This window comes from Watersipora subatra, chromosome 4, assembly GCF_963576615.1.
Source record: "Watersipora subatra chromosome 4, tzWatSuba1.1, whole genome shotgun sequence".
In the NCBI taxonomy this organism is placed as follows: Eukaryota; Metazoa; Bryozoa; class Gymnolaemata; order Cheilostomatida; family Watersiporidae; genus Watersipora; species Watersipora subatra.
The window spans coordinates 60,914,724-60,935,851 of NC_088711.1; the positions used below are offsets into that span (position 1 = coordinate 60,914,724).

The 21,128-nt window shown below is 36.5% G+C and overlaps 2 protein-coding genes across 4 annotated transcripts in view; one reads left to right on the forward strand and one right to left on the reverse strand.

The window, feature by feature from the left end:
* Positions 1–294: 294 nt before the first annotated feature.
* On the reverse strand, positions 295–8,393 carry LOC137394674 (mitochondrial import inner membrane translocase subunit Tim23-like). Its single transcript, XM_068081433.1, has 7 exons — positions 8,215–8,393; positions 7,728–7,813; positions 5,766–5,865; positions 4,871–4,952; positions 3,939–4,012; positions 1,954–2,049; positions 295–686 (listed from the first exon to the last, which is right to left on the reverse strand). The coding sequence occupies exons 1-7, from the start codon at positions 8,246–8,248 to the stop codon at positions 577–579; spliced, it is 582 nt and encodes a 193-aa protein (XP_067937534.1). The 5' UTR covers positions 8,249–8,393; the 3' UTR covers positions 295–576.
* Positions 8,394–8,612: 219 nt separating this feature from the next.
* Positions 8,613–21,128, forward strand: part of LOC137395245 (huntingtin-interacting protein 1-like) — a 48,525-nt gene continuing 36,009 nt past the window's right edge. For all 3 annotated transcript variants that reach the window (XM_068082098.1, XM_068082099.1, XM_068082100.1), the window contains exons 1-6: positions 8,613–8,727; positions 13,661–13,724; positions 17,244–17,443; positions 18,418–18,498; positions 19,638–19,714; positions 20,396–20,598. In XM_068082098.1, the coding sequence (XP_067938199.1) occupies positions 8,671–8,727; positions 13,661–13,724; positions 17,244–17,443; positions 18,418–18,498; positions 19,638–19,714; positions 20,396–20,598 (682 nt within the window). In that variant the 5' untranslated portion in view covers positions 8,613–8,670. The remainder of the gene's footprint in view (positions 8,728–13,660; positions 13,725–17,243; positions 17,444–18,417; positions 18,499–19,637; positions 19,715–20,395; positions 20,599–21,128) is intronic.

Sequence of the window (21,128 nt, forward strand, 5' to 3'; positions counted from 1 at the left end):
ACGTACGTACGCATTTCTTTCTGTAGGTGTCAAAACAAGTTAGTCTATCAACTTGCCAAACAGGGAACACGGTTCAATCCCTTTTTGCTTATTGCAATATCCTAGAAAGTCAACCCAACCCTCTATTTGTGGTAGTTTTGGGAATGGTAGTATTTTACTATGGTAGTTTTAGATATACACCTTAGTTGTTGATGGTGAGATAATTCGTAATCTCGTATCCAAACGTATCCAGTATCCATCTCTATCATAGCATGACAAACCGTGCTCATTCATCTATTACTCATGAAGCAAACGTGAGAGCATAAGCATATATTTCTGGGCGTATTCAGCAACACATAATCAAGCAGACAATAAATACTCCTGCATTGTTTCATTATTTCCATAAAAAAATATAATAGGCCATGCAATAGCATACCACACATAAGAGTTATAATAACAGCGAAACTTCCACACTGCAAATGCATGTATCAACTATAAGGCAGGACCTTGAATAGATCACAGCTGTACGAGTCAAAACTCAGACAGTACAATAACTCAAAAAGATTTCCTAAGATTGTGCAGTTCTTCCATATCTAGTTACCGCCCTGTAACCATAGAAGTAACCCTGTCTCTGCTAGTGATGAGTACATAGGCTGAAGTTATAGCCAATCCTGCCACGCCTCCTTTGGCACAGCCTCTCAAGCCAGCTACAAAGAGATGGTGACACGTAATGAGAAAAAGAGAAGCTGCGAGGTATTGAAAACTCGAGGTAGCGTATTGTAAATGATAACGCGCAATTCTTTCTATACATCCTCAAATAACTGGTTGAGACTAAGTTGTTTTTCAACCAAACACGTGTGTACATTTTAATTTTAGACAGTTGCAAAAAAACTGATGCTTCAAATGACCTGAGATTTGGTGATTCCACTTAAAACTCTGCTTACTCTAACTATGTTAACTGATTGTTTCACTTGAACTAGATCAAAGAGGTTCTTTAATAATCAGTCATAATAACTTTCTAACATTAAGGATGACTAATCACTTCAAATATATTTTAGAATAGACACGTTGGATGGCATCTTTTCATGTAATGAAATGTGATGCAGTTGTGTGCATTGGTGACATTTTTGCAAATGACATCATCATATTTTAACAAGGTCAAAGAACTTTGTGCAATCTCTTTGACTATAATCTACAGGTCACACCTATTGTTTCACTAGCACATTTAAAAGCTATCACAGCTAACCTTATGTCTTTGGGTCTTTGGTATGTCAAATATAAGAAAGCATGTCATGTCAATGCGTATAGCAGCCAATCATGACACCCTTTGTGTTTTGATATTATCCTTTCCCGTGTAACTGCTACACTAGCTGTACTCACATGAATTTTTTCTCTAGTAGAACTAAAAACTTTGTGTACATTTAATCGCCGGTTTGTAACCCTATTCAATCATTTAACAATGTTTTTTGTTATATTTATTGTAGCCTTTGCGGCTTGCATTATTCTACCCTGCCAGCCCTAGTCTGTGCCTATAAATCAATATAGCTAACAAAATTGTGATGCAAGAGATTGTGACTAGAGATGTGAGAGAAGACAGGCATTGAGCCGGTATGTTACACCAAGTTAATTAAAACATAAAAGAAGACAACTCCAAATTTCAAGAAAACGAATTGTAAATACTGTACCTAGAAGACCAATTAAAACTTGTTCAGACAAAACAATCCTTTAGCACCATATTATGAAAAAGTATTTTATATATTATCACTACATTTCAGATCATTTGAAGTGTTAGCCTTCTAGTTATAATAAGTACTTGCATGTTGTACCATCAACTGGTAAAACATCCATGACTTGACCATGCTGGCTGATGATACATTCGTTATTCAATGTGTAACATGTTATTAACAGACTTTCATAAGGTTCAATAAAAACTTCAAGAAAGAACATGATCGGTGATCCTAGCTTGTTGCCTACCTGTGGATTTGAACAGTAGCCCTGAAAGGGCTCCTGAGGCTACAGTATTCAATTCATCATCATGCCCTCGAATCTTTGCTAGGATTGTACCAATACCTGCAGTACAATGAGACCATTGATGATTAGTGAACAGAACAAAACACAAAGTTACAGTAAATACAGATGCTGTCTATATGATTATGATTGGAGCATGTAACTTTGGGGTCTCCCCTGCATATTATCCAGTTGTATCCATTCTGTCTACATTTTACATATGAAAGCTTTAAACAAGAATCTGTTGCAACCTGATTCAAAACAATATGCTTTCACGAGCTTGCAAACAGTTGCTCGCGCTTGTAACCAGACATTCTCAGTTTTAGACTTTTCACTTTTGCTCAGAGCGAGTCGAAAAGAATGGCTCAACCCATCAGACACTCAGATGAACGATGACCTCTGATGTCAACACTGCAGTCGCCTGAGCAGATTCAGGCTATGGAATCATCTCACGACACACTGATATGCAAGCGGAAACCTTACTCTAGCTAGAGTGATTGCATATACATGTACATGTAAATGCTAATCACCCAGCCAATAATATCAGCAGAAAGCTGGTGCCCCTACATTATTCCCTAATGAGACCTGCTCGAAGTCGCCTGATAAATTAATAAACATCTTTTGAGACTGACTAACCATATAATAATATATTTCCTAGAGTACTTCCTTACCAACTATAGATGCAGGTATATCTTTATTAATAGGATGCAAAGATTCTTGTTGAGATATTTCTTACAGACAAATTATGTTATACATCTGATACGCTTATGAGACAAGTAATATCGATTTACATACAACAATTACACGCAATGGGTCGAACGAGTGGGCGAAAACACGACTTAAATGTAGCGGCTTTCGTAAATACAATTGGCTAAACAAGCATTGGCTGACTAACAAGTCAGATGTCTACTGCATGCTTAAAAATGCGCAGCCCATGCCAAGTTTTACTTCTTCATTTGGTAAGCAGCTCCACAACTGTCAAATAAAAATTATCATTTTGTTGCAATTATAAATAATTACCGCTGGAAACTTTATCCTTTACACTATCATGAGCTGGTGGTCAGAGCTTACCGCAGGTCATGGTGCCTCACTGCCAATCATACTGAGGTGTTGTTATAGACATTTCAACTACCTAGTAAGGATTGTCTTCTCCCGCATAGGGTTTGCTCATGCCTAGTTACCTCACTGCCTATAGAGCCGAAACTAATAAGACAGCAATTCCGCAATGGGAATGATCAACCAGCATGTACGAAATTGTTAATTTTGACGATAAACCAGATGCAGGCCGTCATAACCTGTCTCTCAATGCTTGTGCTAAACAAATGGAGAGGAAAGCGACCAAACTACTCCAATAAAATGAGGCCCCAATGTTTAGTGACAACTAACGTGACACACCCAGATACATTGTCATGTTTTACAACTCTGAGAAACACTTATAAATATTTATAGATGTTTACGAAGATATAACAAACAGGCCAGCCTCAGCAGCTACTTATAAAAGAAAGTGTAATAATTTTTGGGGAGAATACAGTGCGCACACATGCTCCCACGCCTAGCTTGACCACTTCAAACAAAAGTAGGGTTGTACCTTGTTCTCCCAGTACTTAGCAATTGAATCACAATGTGCTTATGAAACAATCAGAAAATGAACTCGTTTAATCGACTTCGGTAAAAAGAAAAACTGCTACTGATTCTACAGACACAAGTCAGAGAAAAGAGGTGACAACTTGCAACAGAGTATGCGAATTCAATTGCAACCGTTGATATACATGCACCATTGATATACAGGTTGGATTCTAATGCTACAAATTTGACAGTTACTATGATACATACCAAAAACAAAACAAGAGTCTTTTAAAATCGTCGACGAATATTTTTAACAATTTAATAAAATAAAACATTGCTTATATAAATAAATCACATCTAGAGTAGATGATGAAGGTTAGACTAACCTGAATACATGAGTGATACTACTCCACACATCTGGGCCCATGATGCACTTCGTTTGGCGACAAAGTTGATCATTCTGGAAATGATAAACGTGCAGTCACTATGGCTGACGTTTATAACTATTACCATACACTAAGAAATATGTTGTAAAACAATTGGCCTGCTTCATGGAAGAAAATGGTAAATCATTGAGCATCAGAGCCAAAAAAAGTAGTGAAACACTAATTACCTTGCAGGTTTTGTGCAAATATGGGCATAGTATAATGCAAATAGGTGTCAAACTATTTTTTATAACAATAAAAAATGCTCTAAGATTTTTTGTTGTCGAAGCACAAATAATAAAAACTGAATCTACCATATATTTCAGTAACCAATCAACATTGAACAGAAACACTACCGGCCGTTAATATGCACATTTCGTACCCCTTTGCTCCGCTTTCCATCGCGCCAGTTTCACCTTATCTTGGAAACTTGCAATTAGCTAATAATGATTTGGAAAGTTCATAGATTTACAGAATACATCTTTTAGTAGCGATAATATGATGCCACTATTGGACTTTAGCACAAGTTCTGCCTACCCTTCCTATTACTCATATGTACTTTTGAAAATTAACTTAATCCAAATTCAACTATTGGTAATTTGAAATAGCCTCATTTCTGTCAATAATATTATGACATCTACTGACCATGCATGAATTTTCAAAAAGGATACCATGAATAATAAAAAAAAACTACGAAAACAGTGAAGAAAAACAAAAGCAATGACATTCGTAAATACATGAGCAGATAAGTCTAAAGCTTGTAATAAAACCAGCCATCAACGTGAACAGAATCGTAAGAAATTAGCTGCTAGTGGAAAAATAAACAGGCGAAGATGAATATGAATGAGTAAGTTTTTGGTTATCAATAAATTTGTGTAGTAGAGTTCACTTACTGTGTACGCCGAGCTGACCCCGAAAGAGATTGCGTAGCTTGCAGACCTGCATAAGCACCATTCAAACCTCCGATAGCACCGCCTGAAACATCAACAGTTGCAATTTACAGCATACCAAAATATGAAAAGAAAACTTTTAGGTAGCATCATTAACTCTACCCGCAGCCAATGGAGCCATGGATATATTGCATTGCATTTACAAGCTATACCTTTCGAGTTGACAAGAGATAGATGCTGCTGCACCGTTTAATATCTTTGGTATGCTTGTACTACTTTATCTGAATGTTATTTCGTCAGGGAATAGCGTACGGGTATGTTTTGGGACATTTGAGAATTGGGCTAGAACGCACTAACTCAACGAGCTTAGTGTCGTTGAAATTGTTGGTAACCATAGAGTGCAATTTTAATCACAGCTGTGTGAATAAAGAACTCTGTTGAATGAGCCTAATAAAAAAACCCAGTCGACTTGCTATCAGTATTACATTCTGATTGAATAATGTGAACCCTCATTTTGTAATAAGCCCTAAGTCTCAATTACTTAGCCTTGAATAGTGCCTCAGACACCCTCAAAACAATGCGAACTATGATTTATCTAAGACTATAAAGTATTGGCATTTTTTACCAATTACATTTGAAGCGCAATACATTTTAACAGAATTGAATAATGTCAAAGGATGAAAACTCTCAATGGTAAGAAAGTGCAAAAAGCAAATCAGATTCTGCCTACATCATTAGAAGCAAGAACATATAGACTAATAATGAATTGCATACAAATATCATCTGGGATAGCGTCTCACACGATCCTGAAAATGAGAAGAGAAATGAAGGCAAAAAACCTTGTTAGGTGGCATCAGTTTGTATGAGAGAGATCGTAAGTGACCAGTTGATTACTCACCTGCCGCTGTAAAACCACCGATTGTGTTGAACATCAACTCAAACCTGCCTCTTCCGGCAGCACCTGTAGACCATTCTGGATACAAGTACTCAGACTCGCTCTGAAGCAAATAGTATCACAATTTAGCGAGTTTGGGAGTGTAATGTCTTAATGAACTAGCAGAACATAGTATTTTCACTAAATAAAGTCAGATTGCTATAAATAAAAATTATTATGCCAACATAATGCTACAATTTTCATTAATACCATCAACCGTTTAATTAGATTATCAACTGATGGGTATACTAGACTACAACCAAGGAGATAACCTTTCTATGTTTTGAACACAGTAAAGATAACATGTATACACCTGCAAATGTATAATTTCCTAGTCATGAAAATTTGATTTCATTGATTTCCTTAGATTTCATATACATTTTTACATGTTTCTTGTCAGGTTTTAACAAAATCCTTAGGATCAGTGAACTCTAGTTTACTCAGTTGAGTTGCTACACATTTCAACAACTTGATATTGGCTATTCTTCAACAGCATATTTTGGTTATTGCGGTTTTAAATGCATCTAGTTTTCAGTGTCCTGAACCTATAAAGTGAAATAATATAGCCATGCCTTTTGAACATTTCCGATTTCAACCAAACCCGATTTTGATCAGACTAATTGAATATTAATTTGCAACAAAATTCACATTACAGTTATTTGGTATCAAAAGGCTCACCATGTCTTACTTTGCTGCGTTGTAGGTGCCAAATATGTGGAAATGCGATTACAAGGTCTTAAAAGCTCAAAAATGAACAGTTAATCGCAGCCATCACGAGAACGGCGTAGGTTGGAATCCCTTTATTTCGATGAGCTACTCAACTCGACGTGGTTATTATTTTGACATGTCATATTATCACGTGAATTGAAAAGCCAATAAAAGGCTCAATATAAAACGCCTTGTAGCAATAGTTTATGACAAACATTTCCGGTTCTACCGAAAAGCCTGTATCAAATATAGATGCTCGCTACTTCACAGTTTTGTTTCATCTTGGTCTTATCATCTAGTCGTAATCTGATCATGTGGCCCATACTTCCTGACAAATAGTGTGAACATTTTCTGCAGAATTTTTCGACTATCACAAGTGACCAACAGGCTCCTCATGTCTATCAAAGGATGATATGCACTCCTTCGAGCTAAAGTTAAAAAATTAAACTAGTTTTTAGGCTAGGTTTTGCGATATCAGTGCTCAAAGTGACAGCCTCACAACGATGATGAAATAGACGCGTAAGAATAATACACATGGTTTTATCGAATGCGTGAAGTATATTTGTGAAAATATTTCGACGAATGAGGTTGCATGAAAGTGTAAACAGAAGCAATCGTGTTCGATTACATCCCATTTGAGCCGTTTTGGAAAGGGATTCCAATCTAAGGCGTTTTTGTAATGGCCCCTATTAACTGTTCGTTTTTTAGCTTTCAAGAGCTTGTAATCACATTGCTACATATTTTGCACCTACAACACAGCAGAGTGAGACATGGTAATCTTTTTGGTACCAAAAAACTGTAGTGTGAATTTTGTTGCAAGTCAACTTTTAAGGTTTTTGAGTGTCAGACTGACCAGAAATTGGACTTTCGATTAAATCGAGAGATTTTTTATGTTACAATTAGTAAATGGTATGTTATAATTTCCTTCTATGTGTTTTGATTTTACAATCATGAATACATCACTCTACTCTTCCATTAGAATTTTTTAGATCTTAACCTTAGTGTAGGCTAGCCTTTGCTACTTTAAGGTTTGCGTTCAAATTAGTTGATTATTAACAGATTTCTTTATGAGGCGACCAATAAATTTTACATATCACCTACTCTTTTGTTAAATGTGTATACAGATTATGCTATAAAATAGTAAAAAATACGCCTTGAACACTAAGCTAACAAATTCAAATTTGAAAAGACTACAAAAACCCAAAAATAAGCACTTACTGGAGTTACATAGGCAGGATTAAAATTTAAATATGGCGAGGAGTAAGTGTTTGTGTTGAGACTTGATGCTTGGCCTGCGGCAGCTCCTACAACGCAAAGCAAATCTGAGCTAGCGATACAAAACGAATTATTTGACAAAAAACACATCCAATGAGAAAATGTAGAGTAGAACAATGTAGAGTAGAAAATAAAAAAAATCACTCAAACTAATGTCAAAACAGATAAAGCTGTGATATTAAAACTACGATGATATGCAGATCTTGGATTTTGCTAAAGCAATAACATCGATGTTTAGAGAGCTATCTCTTGGCTAGCTCCAATATTCGGCAAAATAAACATAATCGGTGAGCCCAAATCAATTGTGTAATATTTTCTTGCATGCAATTAAACATCCCTGATTCAATTTTAAGCACAAATTACAAGAAGCTGTAAAGAGAAAAACTACACATAGTTACAAAAGAGCGTGCAAGAAGCAAAAACAACTTACCTAAAGATTCGGCTTTGCTGCCACCAGCAGCCATTTGTTTATCACTTACCACAACCAAATGTTAGTTGAAAAAAGTGAATAACACGCAAGCGATGATTGAATAAAAAGTTCTAAGTAAACCACCAGATAAGTTCTAAGTAAATCTTCAATACTATTGAAGAGATTCTCACGTTGAATAACGCAATGCTACCGGACAGGAAACATAGCCTATGGGCTACATTTGAGCAACTTTATATTAGTTGCCGATTAACCAACCGAAATGTTAGTTGTACCTAGATGTCAAAGTGTTTTATTATAAAGATAACAACTAAAACAACGTGTTTAAACAAATATTTCTAGTTTAACTCTATCAATGTGGCTCTCTTGTTGTCTTTAAACACAAACATATCCTGTTTCATTACAGAGCAGAAAAAAGAACAATCTGTAAAACTGAACTGACAGCTTTAAACTTATTAGATGGCTTCAAGGCTTCGAAACTTTTTAGATGGGAAAAATAATTTTGATGTTAATCAGGTAGGTCGATTGAAGAAATTAGAGTGTATAGAACAGTTTTAAGTCACACAATGTCAATTCTTCAATTCTTAACTCCAGGAGAACAGAATACAAATGGTTTTCACAAATTGTGTTCTTGGTGGCATAAATGAAAGTGCCTCATTTGGTTTAGAGAGAGTTAATTAATTTTAGACTGAGTATGTTGTGTTGTAGAGTTGTATAAGCCTATAATCAGGTCTTTTATGGATTTCGAAAGGTATTTGTGGTAGACAAGATTAGAAAAAGCATAGACAAATGCTGTTAGACTTTTGTCTGCAGCTTGGGGTACAGATGTGGTTTTGTTCGTTTTGATTATGGCCAGATGAGGGATCTGACTATCAAAAAAGTGCTACTTGTATGTGTGATGAAGAGTTTAAGATCACATAACTATTTGGGTAGATTGGTGGCATAAAACAATCCATCAGACTATCTAGTATAAGGGTATGTGTACATTTTATACGTTTTTTTGTCATTGAAGCTTTTTTGGTGTTGCGACTTATGACTGAGTATTTGCATCCAGGAATGCTCCCTACTTAGATGGCGTTTTACTCAGTGTGTGAATTTTTTAAACTATGCATTCTGATCAAAAGTAAACATTTTACTTCATTTAACAATATGTAATCACGCTGTTGAGCTTACCAGTAATCATGCCTAAAAGACTAGCAGACAAGCCCTCGCTGCACTGGTTAACCGCTGACTGAATAATGCAGCTGTATTTATAGAGTAATAACGTGACCTTCTGTACGACAATCCTGTAATGGAATACTGTTGGCCTACTGTCTTTTCAATCATGTCCAATTATGAAGCAAGCCCTTTTTGCTCTCCAACTCCTATGGCGTCGCACTATGACAACATTGAATATTACATTGACGATGAGTAAAACAACAATTAGAACCAGTAATCGTTTTGCTCGTTATATTAAGTTTGGTAGCTGCTCTGAGTTTTTCTGCTATTTAAAAAAATGCCTTGTTCAGGAGGCTGTGTCTGCAATTGTGGCTTAAACATTGCCACGATGAGTTTAGGAATACACGTTACAATTGTTTGTCATTTTGCGAATATACTTTTAAGATTAGTTCCCAATAAAACCAAAGTTTACTGGATGAGCCCAAAAATCTTATGCTTCAACTGTATTTACACTTTAGCTATGTGTTGTGCAACTATGATTGTGACTAAAGTCTACTCTCCTGGACTTGATGCTGAAGGAATATAAATAAGGAGTTGCTTCCTAATTGAACCTTGAACCGCCATTCAGCATGAGAAACATACAATGTTTAGTCTATATTCTGGGATGAATCTCATAGAGTACCATTTCTCTGCCCATTCATATGCAATGCAAACTCTCAGCCTACCGTTTTAATACTATTCACAGTGCTTCATGTGACAGACCAACTCTGATACTGGGAAGTGTCATTTTTATACGTAATGCTCTATTATAGATATGCTATAGTTTAAAAAATTTTTTTAATTTTTCAAGAAACATTCTAGAAAAATATCAGACGAAAACAGAAAGTAACAGCGTTTACTTACTCATTCATCAGGTTCTTTATAGGTTGCATTGAACATGATCACTTTTCACAAATATTGGTACATGTTTACATGGACGCCAAAGCTAGATTTAGTTCTAATAATGACAATAGATAAAATATCAGTGATTTAACTGTCAGAATATAGAAATGTAAACATAATTTTAGTCTGATGTTGTTAAAACAACGACATCTAGAAACAAAATTTCAACGCATTGTGGTTTATTAAGTTTTCCGGCGCACTACCCTGCATATTTAAGATTGGTAAATTTGTATTTTGTTTTATGAAATTAATACATACAATTTTATGTGATAGCTACAGCTAGATTTTGTTGTAATAATGACAACGGATGAGTTAATTTTAAACTGTCTATGGATTTCAATTGCGTCTATCTATATATAGATCACAAGATTTGAAAACTTCGATTTTATATAAGACCTGCCACACTCACTCTCATTCCTAGTCAGAATGGAAATGACTCAAAACACTTCATTGACAGTTTAGATTTTTGAAGCTTGATAATAACAGACCTCAAAACGAACAATCAGACTAAAACGTAGTACTGTGATTTCATTTGAAATTGAGAGATTAGTTGAGATGACTCATGAGATCGTGCAGAACTCATGAGTTTTAGGTGATTAAACATGTTCTGAGAGTTGAAGCAATATAAGTCTTTTTTATCTTGCGAGGGGCGTTTTTTTTACATCAACCTGCAAAATTTACATGAAAAGCTATTGAACTGATAGCCAAATTTAGATTTTTTTAGTTGTATAAACATTAAAAATATTTTTTGTCTGTGCCATGACAGCGCACTATCATGGACTGGTCATTTAATCTAAGCTCATATTTGGCATACTTTGTTGCTACTCTCTTTAGACATACTAGTTGAATACCCCGCGTTGCACGATAATAAACAAAAGTTTTTGCATGGAAAATTTATATTTGATTAGCTCAGTTTCTTTACCTAATAAATTGAATAAGTCTTAACTAGTCTAAATCCTTACTAAATTAAGAGCCATGTCTATCCCTCTGAAGCCAGCGTTAGGACAAAATATTGCATCATGATCTCTCACACAATCATGATCTTCAAGCGCGATGGGTGAAGCATGCTATTCTAACACTTTTTAATACCAAACCAGTATATGTATATGTTTTACCTCTTGGCGGTTTCCTAACTAATATCACTACCATTACTTACAGTTGATCACTATGTTAACTTAATCTTAATCTAGTTGTGATTCTCGGCTTTTTCCGATCAACATGCAAAGATTCATGTGATGGTATACGAATCTCTCCGTCCTCTTCCGTGTTTTAGTTCTTAAAAGCAGTATGTCACTGCATTAGTTTATGAATTATGATATCTGCTTTCCTTTATATTCAGACTAGCCTATACAAGTCTTTGAGCTCTCTTACTGCTCTTTACTGGTCTGGATAGTTGTGATGAGCTTCTTATTATTTCGTGTAAGGTTCAATTATAGTTAGTCTATAGTTTGCTAAAGTTTTATCCTGTAATGCCATTTATGGTGGCTGAACCCTCAGGTATACATATTTACTCCAGGAGAAGATCACTATGACGCGACTTTTAGTTAGGTTTTTCCATGTCTTTACAGTGGGCATTGGCATTTGGTGTTTTACCTCTTACTATCTTAGACAAAACTCATTGTATTTTGTATATATATTATTTGGTAATGTTTATATTTGCATCTTATCAAATAACAAAATTTTAAAACGTAGATTACGTATGCCATAAAACCTCTAATTGAATGCTATGGCGCTTTGTTTTTCCTCTATAGTTGCGGCCAATAGGAGATGGCGTTCAAATAGAGGCTAGCGGGGTATATTGCAAATGGCTTGTTAGAATGTTCGGAATATAAGTTTAGCCCTATTACGGGCAAAGCGAATATCGCCTATATTTTGCCCTCTTTTTCCACTGAAGCGATATTAAACCTTTTTGACTCAATAAATCTGCTAACTTACCTTCAACTTGTTGAAGATCTCTTAATAAAAATGCACCGAGAAACCGAGAAATATCTCTGCCAGTTGATATTTATTGCTTGCAGTTGACCTCTGATGATATTATAGCCTATGCCCTTCTTTGCAATTTGTTGGCATTTTCAATTTTTATTCATTCTAAATTTGAAGATATGTTTTTATTTTACATCTATATTTAGTAATTTTGTATAAAAGCTCATTGCACTCATTGATATGTTTGCTACAGTTTGCAGCCAAAACTAGATTTTTTTGTGCAATAGAAGAGGAGTTATGAGCATCGATCCATTGTAAGCCTTGTTAAGATAGCCACAAGAATTCTATTAAATAACATGCTATAAATCTGCATATTTATAAATTATATAATGATAATTTATCAAATGATACAAATATATATTCATGAACAAGTGACATAAATGAACCATACTTATATTACAAGCAGAAACAAAAGTAACGTTTTTAAAACAAAAATATTTCTATCATTTGCTCGGATGGTTGCTTTCTGATTGGTGCTTTTGCTGGAACGAACATCTTCTAGTTTTCCAACACCTTCCACAATATCTTCTGGCTTCAAATCTTTTTCTGCACTTCTGAACTAGTCGATATTGGCGTCCAAACAACTTTTGGCAGAGCAAAACTTTCACGCAGTGCATTTAGCGCCAATGCAACGCGTAAAGGCTTGCTCGCTAAACGTAACCTTTGACCCAAAACTTGCAAACCATTTTATATGCATGTTGTTCGAAGTATTAAGACCGCATTAAACAAGGAACTACTATTAGCCTGAGACAGTTAGTAATTGTTTTTATGTCGTTGCTTTCAAAGTTCATATACCGTCGTGAATTTAAGTCATTTTTTATATATGTACATGTACTTCAAAGTATCAAGACCATGTTAAACAAGGAACTACTGTTAGCCTGAGACCGTTATTGATTATTTCTACGGCGTTGCTTTCAAAGTTTCAACGAAGCGTAAGCAAAAAGCCTTGGAGTTGGACAACGAGAGAATTGATTGTTATTAATGTAAACGATTCATTATTAATACGATTTTGTGGACACTTTTCTACTGATCACTTGATATTATAGACTCATAAAGATCAAAGATAGTCAAAGTGGCGGTCAAATAGAGGTGGTGTTCAAATAGAGGTGGCGTTCAATTAGAGGTTTTACAGTATATTTATAAAAAATATATATATACATGTACATTTAAAAAAATAATAAAATGCTAAATAACAAAATTTCAAAATATAAAATATATATTTGTACAAAATATATATATTTTCAAAAAATAAAATGTTGAATAACAAAATTTATCTTCACAAAATATCATTTGATGAAAATGACATGTTTTCCTATTCTCTATCATTGTTCCTTAGTCAGATAATTAATGATGTTGTTCTGTTTAGGTCACCAGCATTCACAAAGCCATCAACAAAGAAGACACCCCAACAAAAATTAAACATGTTCGGAGTATCCTTTTTTGCCTACAATCTTGCTTTATTCCCAGCTCTATCACTGCCTATTCTATTACTACTCTATCATCACTATTACAGCTTCTATTGCTTGCTTTCTTTAACAATTTGGAAATTACATTTTCTTGTAAGTCTAGTAGACTTTTTGTGACTTTTAATCCTACTTTTAAAGACAGTAGCTATGCCTTAGCGTATAAAAAGTGTGGGTTTCTTGATGCGTTCATGCTAGATCTTACTTTATCATATAATTATTTTGGACCTGCTTATGTAATCAGTACAGTAATACTTCAACTTACGAGTGCTCCAACGTACGAGAAACTTGAGATACGAGCCAGCTTTTAAGGAAGTTTTAGCACTAACATACAAGCCATGTTTGAGATACGAGCAAGTGAGTCAGTTGCCAAGTATGCCGGAGGTGTTTTATGAGAACAGCATCACTCTGTATTTTTCAACTGCTCAGGTTATACTTTTGTACGATGTTTTTTTTGTGCGATTTTTAGTGCAGAATTATGTGAATTAAAAGTACTCTGCGTTGACCGAAAGTTTGCCAGTAAAATGAAAGACAATGCAAAGAAAAAGCGAATGATAACAGTTGATATTAAACGGAAAATTATTGAAAAATATGCAAAATGTGTATGCATGATTGAGCTAGCTCAGCAATATGACAGAAATACATCCACAATTATCAAACCGAAGGATTATATTCAGGGCATTTAGTTCGCAAAAGGACTGGCCATAGTTTCTAAACGGCGCAGCGATCTTCACGACCGCTGATGGAGAGACTGATCAGGCATTGGATAAACAATTGGCCGGCGACAGCGTAACTGAAACGATGCTATATGAAAAGGCCGGTGCTATCTAGCAAAACTATAAAAATAGACATTCGGACAAGTTGGCTAGTGGTCTTGCATTAAACTTTTGTGACAACACCCGCGTTCGTCCTAATGGCAACATGTTGAAAGGGCGACAAAGGCAAACGTCTTTAGATAGGTTCATCTTAAAACGGCCGGCTAGTCGTGAAAGCGAAACAAAGGAAAAATTAGCTAACCAGCGAGAACTTCAAATTACGAACGCCGAAGAAATTTTAATTACGTTAAGTTAAAAATGAAAGTTTGCTTTTAGGTTTGCTTCTACGTTTGTCTTTTAAAACATTGATAAAATCCAAATTCATCAAAGTCAACTGTTGTAATGAAGGATAACTTATATCTCCCTCTCTGGCAAATGCTAGCGTTAGCTGCTATTGTATGTATTTAATTTTACATTTTAATTAATCACATTTCCTTGCATTATTTTTTAATTGTTGCTTTCTGAAGGCATTTGGTAAATTAGGACAATAATCAACATGTTCTTTCTGTTACAATATTTTGTTTTGAGTGTTTTATTTGCATTTTTTAGAGTATGGAAACCAATCAATATATATTTAATGGTTCTATATATAAATAAATTGCACCAACATGCGAGTAAATTAACATACGAGCTCAGTCTCGGAACGCATTAAGCTCGTAAGTCGAAGTATGACTGTATTATCATTACCCAAAATATTAAATAATTCTAACACTCATCTTTCTAGTTTTTCTTTTATTGGTGGCATGAGTGGCATTCTCATTAGCACTGTCGATAGTACTGTTAGTGGGGCTGTCAGAAGTCTCGTAAGGGGTGTTACTGTCAGTATTACTGTTAGTGGGGCTGTCAGAAGTCTCGTAAGTGGTGTTACTGTCAGTATTACTGTTGGTGGGGCTGTCAGAAGTCTCGTAAGTGGTGTTACTGTCAGTATTACTGTTAGTGAGGCTGTCAGAAGTCTCGTAAGTGGTGTTACTGTCAGTATTACTGTTAGTGGGGCTGTCAGAAGTCTCGTAAGGGGTGTTACTGTCAGTATTACTGTTAGTGGTGCTGTCAGAAGTCTCGTAAGTGGTGTTACTGTCAGTATTACTGTTAGTGGGGCTGTCAGAAGTCTCGTAAGTGGTGTTACTGTCAGTATTACTGTTAGTGGGGCTGTCAGAAGTCTCATAAGTGGTGTTACTGTCAGTATTACTGTTAGTGGTGCTGTCAGAAGTCTCGTAAGTGGTGTTACTGTCAGTATTACTGTTGGTGGTGCTGTCAGAAGTCTCGTAAGTGGTGTTACTGTCAGTATTACTGTTAGTGGGGCTGTCAGAAGTCTCGTAAGTGGTGTTACTGTCAGTATTACTGTTAGTGGGGCTGTCAGAAGTCTCGTAAGTGGTGTTACTGTCAGTATTACTGTTAGTGGTGCTGTCAGAAGTCTCGTAAGTGGTGTTACTGTCAGTATTACTGTTAGTGAGGCTGTCAGAAGTCTCGTAAGTGGTGTTACTGTCAGTATTACTGTTAGTGGGGCTGTCAGAAGTCTCGTAAGTGGTGTTACTGTCAGTATTACTGTTAGTGGGGCTGTCAGAAGTCTCGTAAGTGGTGTTACTGTCAGTATTACTGTTAGTGGTGCTGTCAGAAGTCTCGTAAGTGGTGTTACTGTCAGTATTACTGTTAGTGGTGCTGTCAGAAGTCTCGTAAGCGGTGTTACTGTCAGTATTACTGTTAGTGGCTCTGTCACAAGCCTCGTAAGTGGTGTTACTGTCAGTATTACTGTTAGTGGGGCTGTCAGAAGTCTCGTAAGTGGTGTTACTGTCAGTATTACTGTTAGTGGGGCTGTCAGAAATCTCGTAAGTGGTGTTACTGTCAGTATTACTGTTAGTGGGGCTGTCAGAAGTCCCGTAAGTGGTGTTACTGTCAGTATTACTGTTAGTGGGGCTGTCAGAAGTCTCGTAAGTGGTGTTACTGTCAGTATTACTGTTAGTGGGGCTGTCAGAAGTCTCGTAAGGGGTGTTACTGTCAGTATTACTGTTAGTGGTGCTGTCAGAAGTCTCGTAAGTGGTGTTACTGTCAGTATTACTGTTAGTGGTGCTGTCAGAAGTCTCGTAAGTGGTGTTACTGTCAGTATTACTGTTAGTGGGGCTGTCAGAAGTCTCGTAAGTGGTGTTACTGTCAGTATTACTGTTGGTGGTGCTGTCAGAAGTCTCGTAAGTGGTGTTACTGTCAGTATTACTGTTAGTGGGGCTGTCAGAAGTCTCGTAAGTGGTGTTACTGTCAGTATTACTGTTGGTGGTGCTGTCAGAAGCCCCGTGAGTGGTGTTACTGTCAGTATTACTGTTAGTGGTGCGTTCAGAGGTGCTTCCGGTGGCACTAATACTGGTGCTGTCGGCGGTACTCTTAGTGGTGCTGTCGTCAGCACTGTTGGTCGTGGTGTCGATGGAATAGCTATCTGTTGAGACGAAAAGCTTGGTCTTTTTGCAATATTCCACTGTTTATTCACTGATAACAACTAGAGCCCAAAGTTTGATCAATTTTGAATGGAACTTATACGTTCACATAAATGACAAACCATTTTTAAGAGGTTCTGCTCCACTTTAATAGATAGATAATTACCTTATTATATTATAACTAACATATTATTTTGTTGTTGTTTGTGTTGAGACAAAGTAAATCCAATTTTCCTGAGCTGTTGACTCAGGTATTATTATAGCTACACACCACGAACAAGGACTTAGCACCTTCTGGGCTACAGTCAGCAAGTTGCCTCTGCAGAGCTCTGGTCCGCTCTGCTGGAAGTTCTGCCATGTGCTACACAAGGTTTGTAGGGAAGGTCACAGTCATGTCATTGTTGACTCGATGAAGTATTTAACATATTTGGAAGACCTCTGCAGAGTTTGGGTGAGTAGGTTATGCAAATGATTACATTATGTCTTCGCTGTTTTCTCTGCTGCCAACAACTGCTCTTAGTTGTCAGCGATCTTGAGATCTACTTCTAACTTGATAATTCCTTTTTATAATCTTGCTGACTACAAGTTTATAACATGAAGCCATAGATTAGGACGTTAGTGTGAGTACCCCCTATGTTGCCAGATCTACATATAGTATACAATTGATTGGGTTGGCCTAGTAATTGTGCAGCCGGTAGCAGCTTCAATCTTCCATGACACCAAACTAAAAGCTGCAAAAAAAGCCAAAATATGAGCCATGTTCAAGCACCTGCATGACTTCAAGCACCTGCATGACATGTCTGACAGTATCATTACACAATCTCTGCAAGTACCTAGCTACAAATATCGGCTACAAATGGAAACCTGATAATATGCAAATAATACACAAATGAGATGACTGCAAAAAAATAACTCACGAGGCATTAGCAGACCTCGGAAATACCTGCTGTCAAGTGGCTACAAGGTCAATTGCGGAGGGCCTGTTGCAGATGAGCTAAATGCCTCTCTCTGCTACTCTGTTGGAAGTGACATTATTACATACATGTATACGGTTCGGTTCTTCAGCAGCAATATTTTTCTATAAGAATTCATTTATGAATCTAAGAAATTGAAAATTTTGACTGGCCCTCAATGGTTTTACAGTAGGTTTATAGTGGGTTTATAGTGGGTTACATTAGAATGGTATTTTAAAGATTTTTTTCCATCAATGAAATCTGTCAATTGTTTTAAACTGAATGCCACTGGGTGGTTCTGTCTCTTTACTCTTTATTGTTCAAAGTGGCAGGTATTCTGGTATTTACAGTTGCTACAAACTTGACACTCAATGACAGGTTGTTTTGCATGATTTAAGCATTCTGCAGCCTGCATAATGCATCTGTCAACCAATGCTTTAGCTGACTTATGGAAAATGTGTTTCTTTTGCAGGGGCATCTTCCAGAGAACTTTGGGCCAATCAATTCTCATTACCTTAAACAGTTGACAAATAGGCTCAACTTTCACAAAAAGGTAACGCAACTTTGTGTAGCGGGTTACCACGGAGATGTGTCATTGTTGCAAAATGGTTTCGTAATGAAACAGTCTCTTTCAAAGCACTACTCAATGTAGTTCTTTACCACAGCTCATTGTTATTTTTATTTGTCTTTTCGATTTCGCATGCATACCATATGGGGTGTGTGGTAAACATTTGTCTATTCCTACAGTATTCATAATCTTGGAGTTGTTTTTCAAATGGTACTTTTAGTGATACGTGACTGACATGGCTATTACTCTATCAAAGACCTGTCAACAAATCCCATAAAACATTTTAGCATACGGCGAACGTGTTTGTTGGGAAGCAAAGGTTTGGCTATCGTAGCCTGAAAACATTAAGATATTTAAAGATCTCGAGGCATGACTTTTGCTGACAAATCCCTAATTCTTTGTCAATGAATTATAATCAACTCGGTTGTCATTAGCCATCGTGTACCCCAAACAAGGTAGAAAAAACTACTGAATTTCTCCTAAAATCGTAGAGTACGCCATTAGAATCGGAATGCCTCATGTGTACCAAATCGTGTTCCTCTGATGTTTAGAGAATCTGACAACACTGCACAACACGTTTTTTGTTGTTCATAAACAGCAATATATTGATGACAGTCTCTCATGTAATCAATATAGGACTAATCGTCATCTAATTATGTATTCATGTAACTTCCTTTATTCATGTTACTCCCGTTATTTTAGAACACATCCTACATTATATTGGGTGACAAGCTGATATTATCTAGCACTGTTCCTAATACCTTGCTTTATTAACCATCTAACGAATACGATATAGTTTTATGACTATTATAATAGTAGATACTTGCCGATTTTAATATCAATCAATTTGACAGCAAATATTTCATATGTATGGAAGACAAGATAACTAGCTTTAGGCCGGAAGATCAGTCTATCTATTAACTGCTCAATGAACTTGATTGAAAAAAACCACTGAGATACTAAAACAATCGTATTTATCGTAGTAGGGTTTATGATTACCTTAAATTTTCAATCAATCACAAACATGCGAGCAGGAATGCAACTTTTCCACCCGCACCACTTGCTATTACCTGTCACTATAAAACTTGCTGTCAGACATCACCACCTGCCTTCTATCATTACAGCACATAGAAATACCAGGCAATATGGAGATTACTGACTCAGTCATAGCTGACATAACGGGCAATGAGGCTAATGGCTAGTAAGTAATATGGATCTACATGTATCTGGTGGTATAGCCTGGTGCTTTCAAGTCATAGTCTCACGTGTACATATTTGTACATATGAGTACAGAGCGCTCCACTCCCCATCATCTACTCATGTGTACATATGTGTACAGAGCTCTCCAGTCTCCATCATATACTCATGTGTACATATGAGTACAAAGCGCTTCAGTCCCCATCATTTACTCATGTGTACATATGAGTACAAAGTGCTTCAGTCCCCATCATTTACTCATGTGTACATATGTGTACAGAGCGCTCCACTCCATATCATCTACTCATGTGTACATATGAGTACGGTACTACAGAGCGCTTCAGTCCCCAAAATCTAGAGCAGTGCATATGCTTTATTCAAATGCTCAGATTAGCAGTCTTAGCGCAGCGAATGATCTACACTTGGAACTTAATTAATATCCATACTCGTCCATTGTGGTTGACCTTTTAACCAATTGTTAGCAGGTATTTCAAAGGTTCACTAACACTTCATGAATTCTCTTCACTATAATCTCCTTTGTTTATTATTTTCGTATTACCAGGGTTCCATTTGTAGCTCATATTTATAGCCGAGTGTTTGCAAACATCGTGTACTGTCAGACATGCTATGCAGGTGCCTAAATTTGGCTTGCTGGAAGATGCCCTAAATTTGATCATTTTTGCAGCTTTGAGTTTTGTATCGAACTATTGGACTTAATGGATGACATTGTAAATCTGCAGTCAGTAGTATTCCATCAGCTGGACCGATCGTACGACAATTCTATGACACCAACCGGTCAATGCAAGCTCTACCCCCTTGTGCTTGCCGTACAGGATTCCTGCCAGCTCTATGATTATCTAGTCAAGATACTCTTCAAATTGCACAAAGGTTGCTGTTGCCTTTTATCTTTTTAACCCTTAACAGTTAGTAAGCTCTGTGCACTTGACAGATGCGCTGCTTAGATTAGATGGAGTATAAGTTATATATTGCAGGTTACGGGAGTGTAGGTTATGTGAAGTGTAGGTTATGTGAAGTGTAGGTTACGTGGAGTGTAGGTTACGTGGAGTGTAGAGTACATTGAGTGTAGGTTATGTGAAGTGTAGGTTACATATTGTGGGTTACATGGAGTGTAGGTTATGTGAAGTGTAGGTTACATATTGTGGGTTACGTGGAGTGTAGAGTACATTGAGTGTAGGTTATGTGAAGTGTAGGTTATGTGAAGTGTAGGTTATGTGAAGTGTAGGTTACATATTGTGGGTTACGTGGAGTGTAGGTTACGTGACTACATTGTTTGTTTCAAACAAGATTAAGGCTAACAATGTAGGTGGATAGTTCCTGTAGCCACAATTTTTTATTTCTGTAAACAGGACATCACCAGCTGCCAAAGGGCTGGTTGTCTGTAATTAGATAGTTTGTAT

Bases quoted from the DNA above. Each gene is read 5' to 3' on its own strand.
- LOC137394674 (XM_068081433.1), bottom strand. From the start codon at position 8,248: ATGGCTGCTGGTGGCAGCAAAGCCGAATCTTTAG. The intron at 5,866-7,727 runs GTAAGTGCTTAT...TATTTGCTTCAG, and splicing joins ATCCTGCCTATGTAACTCCA to AGCGAGTCTGAGTACTTGTA. The intron at 4,013-4,870 runs GTAAGTGAACTC...TATCATTTCCAG, and splicing joins GGGTCAGCTCGGCGTACACA to AATGATCAACTTTGTCGCCA.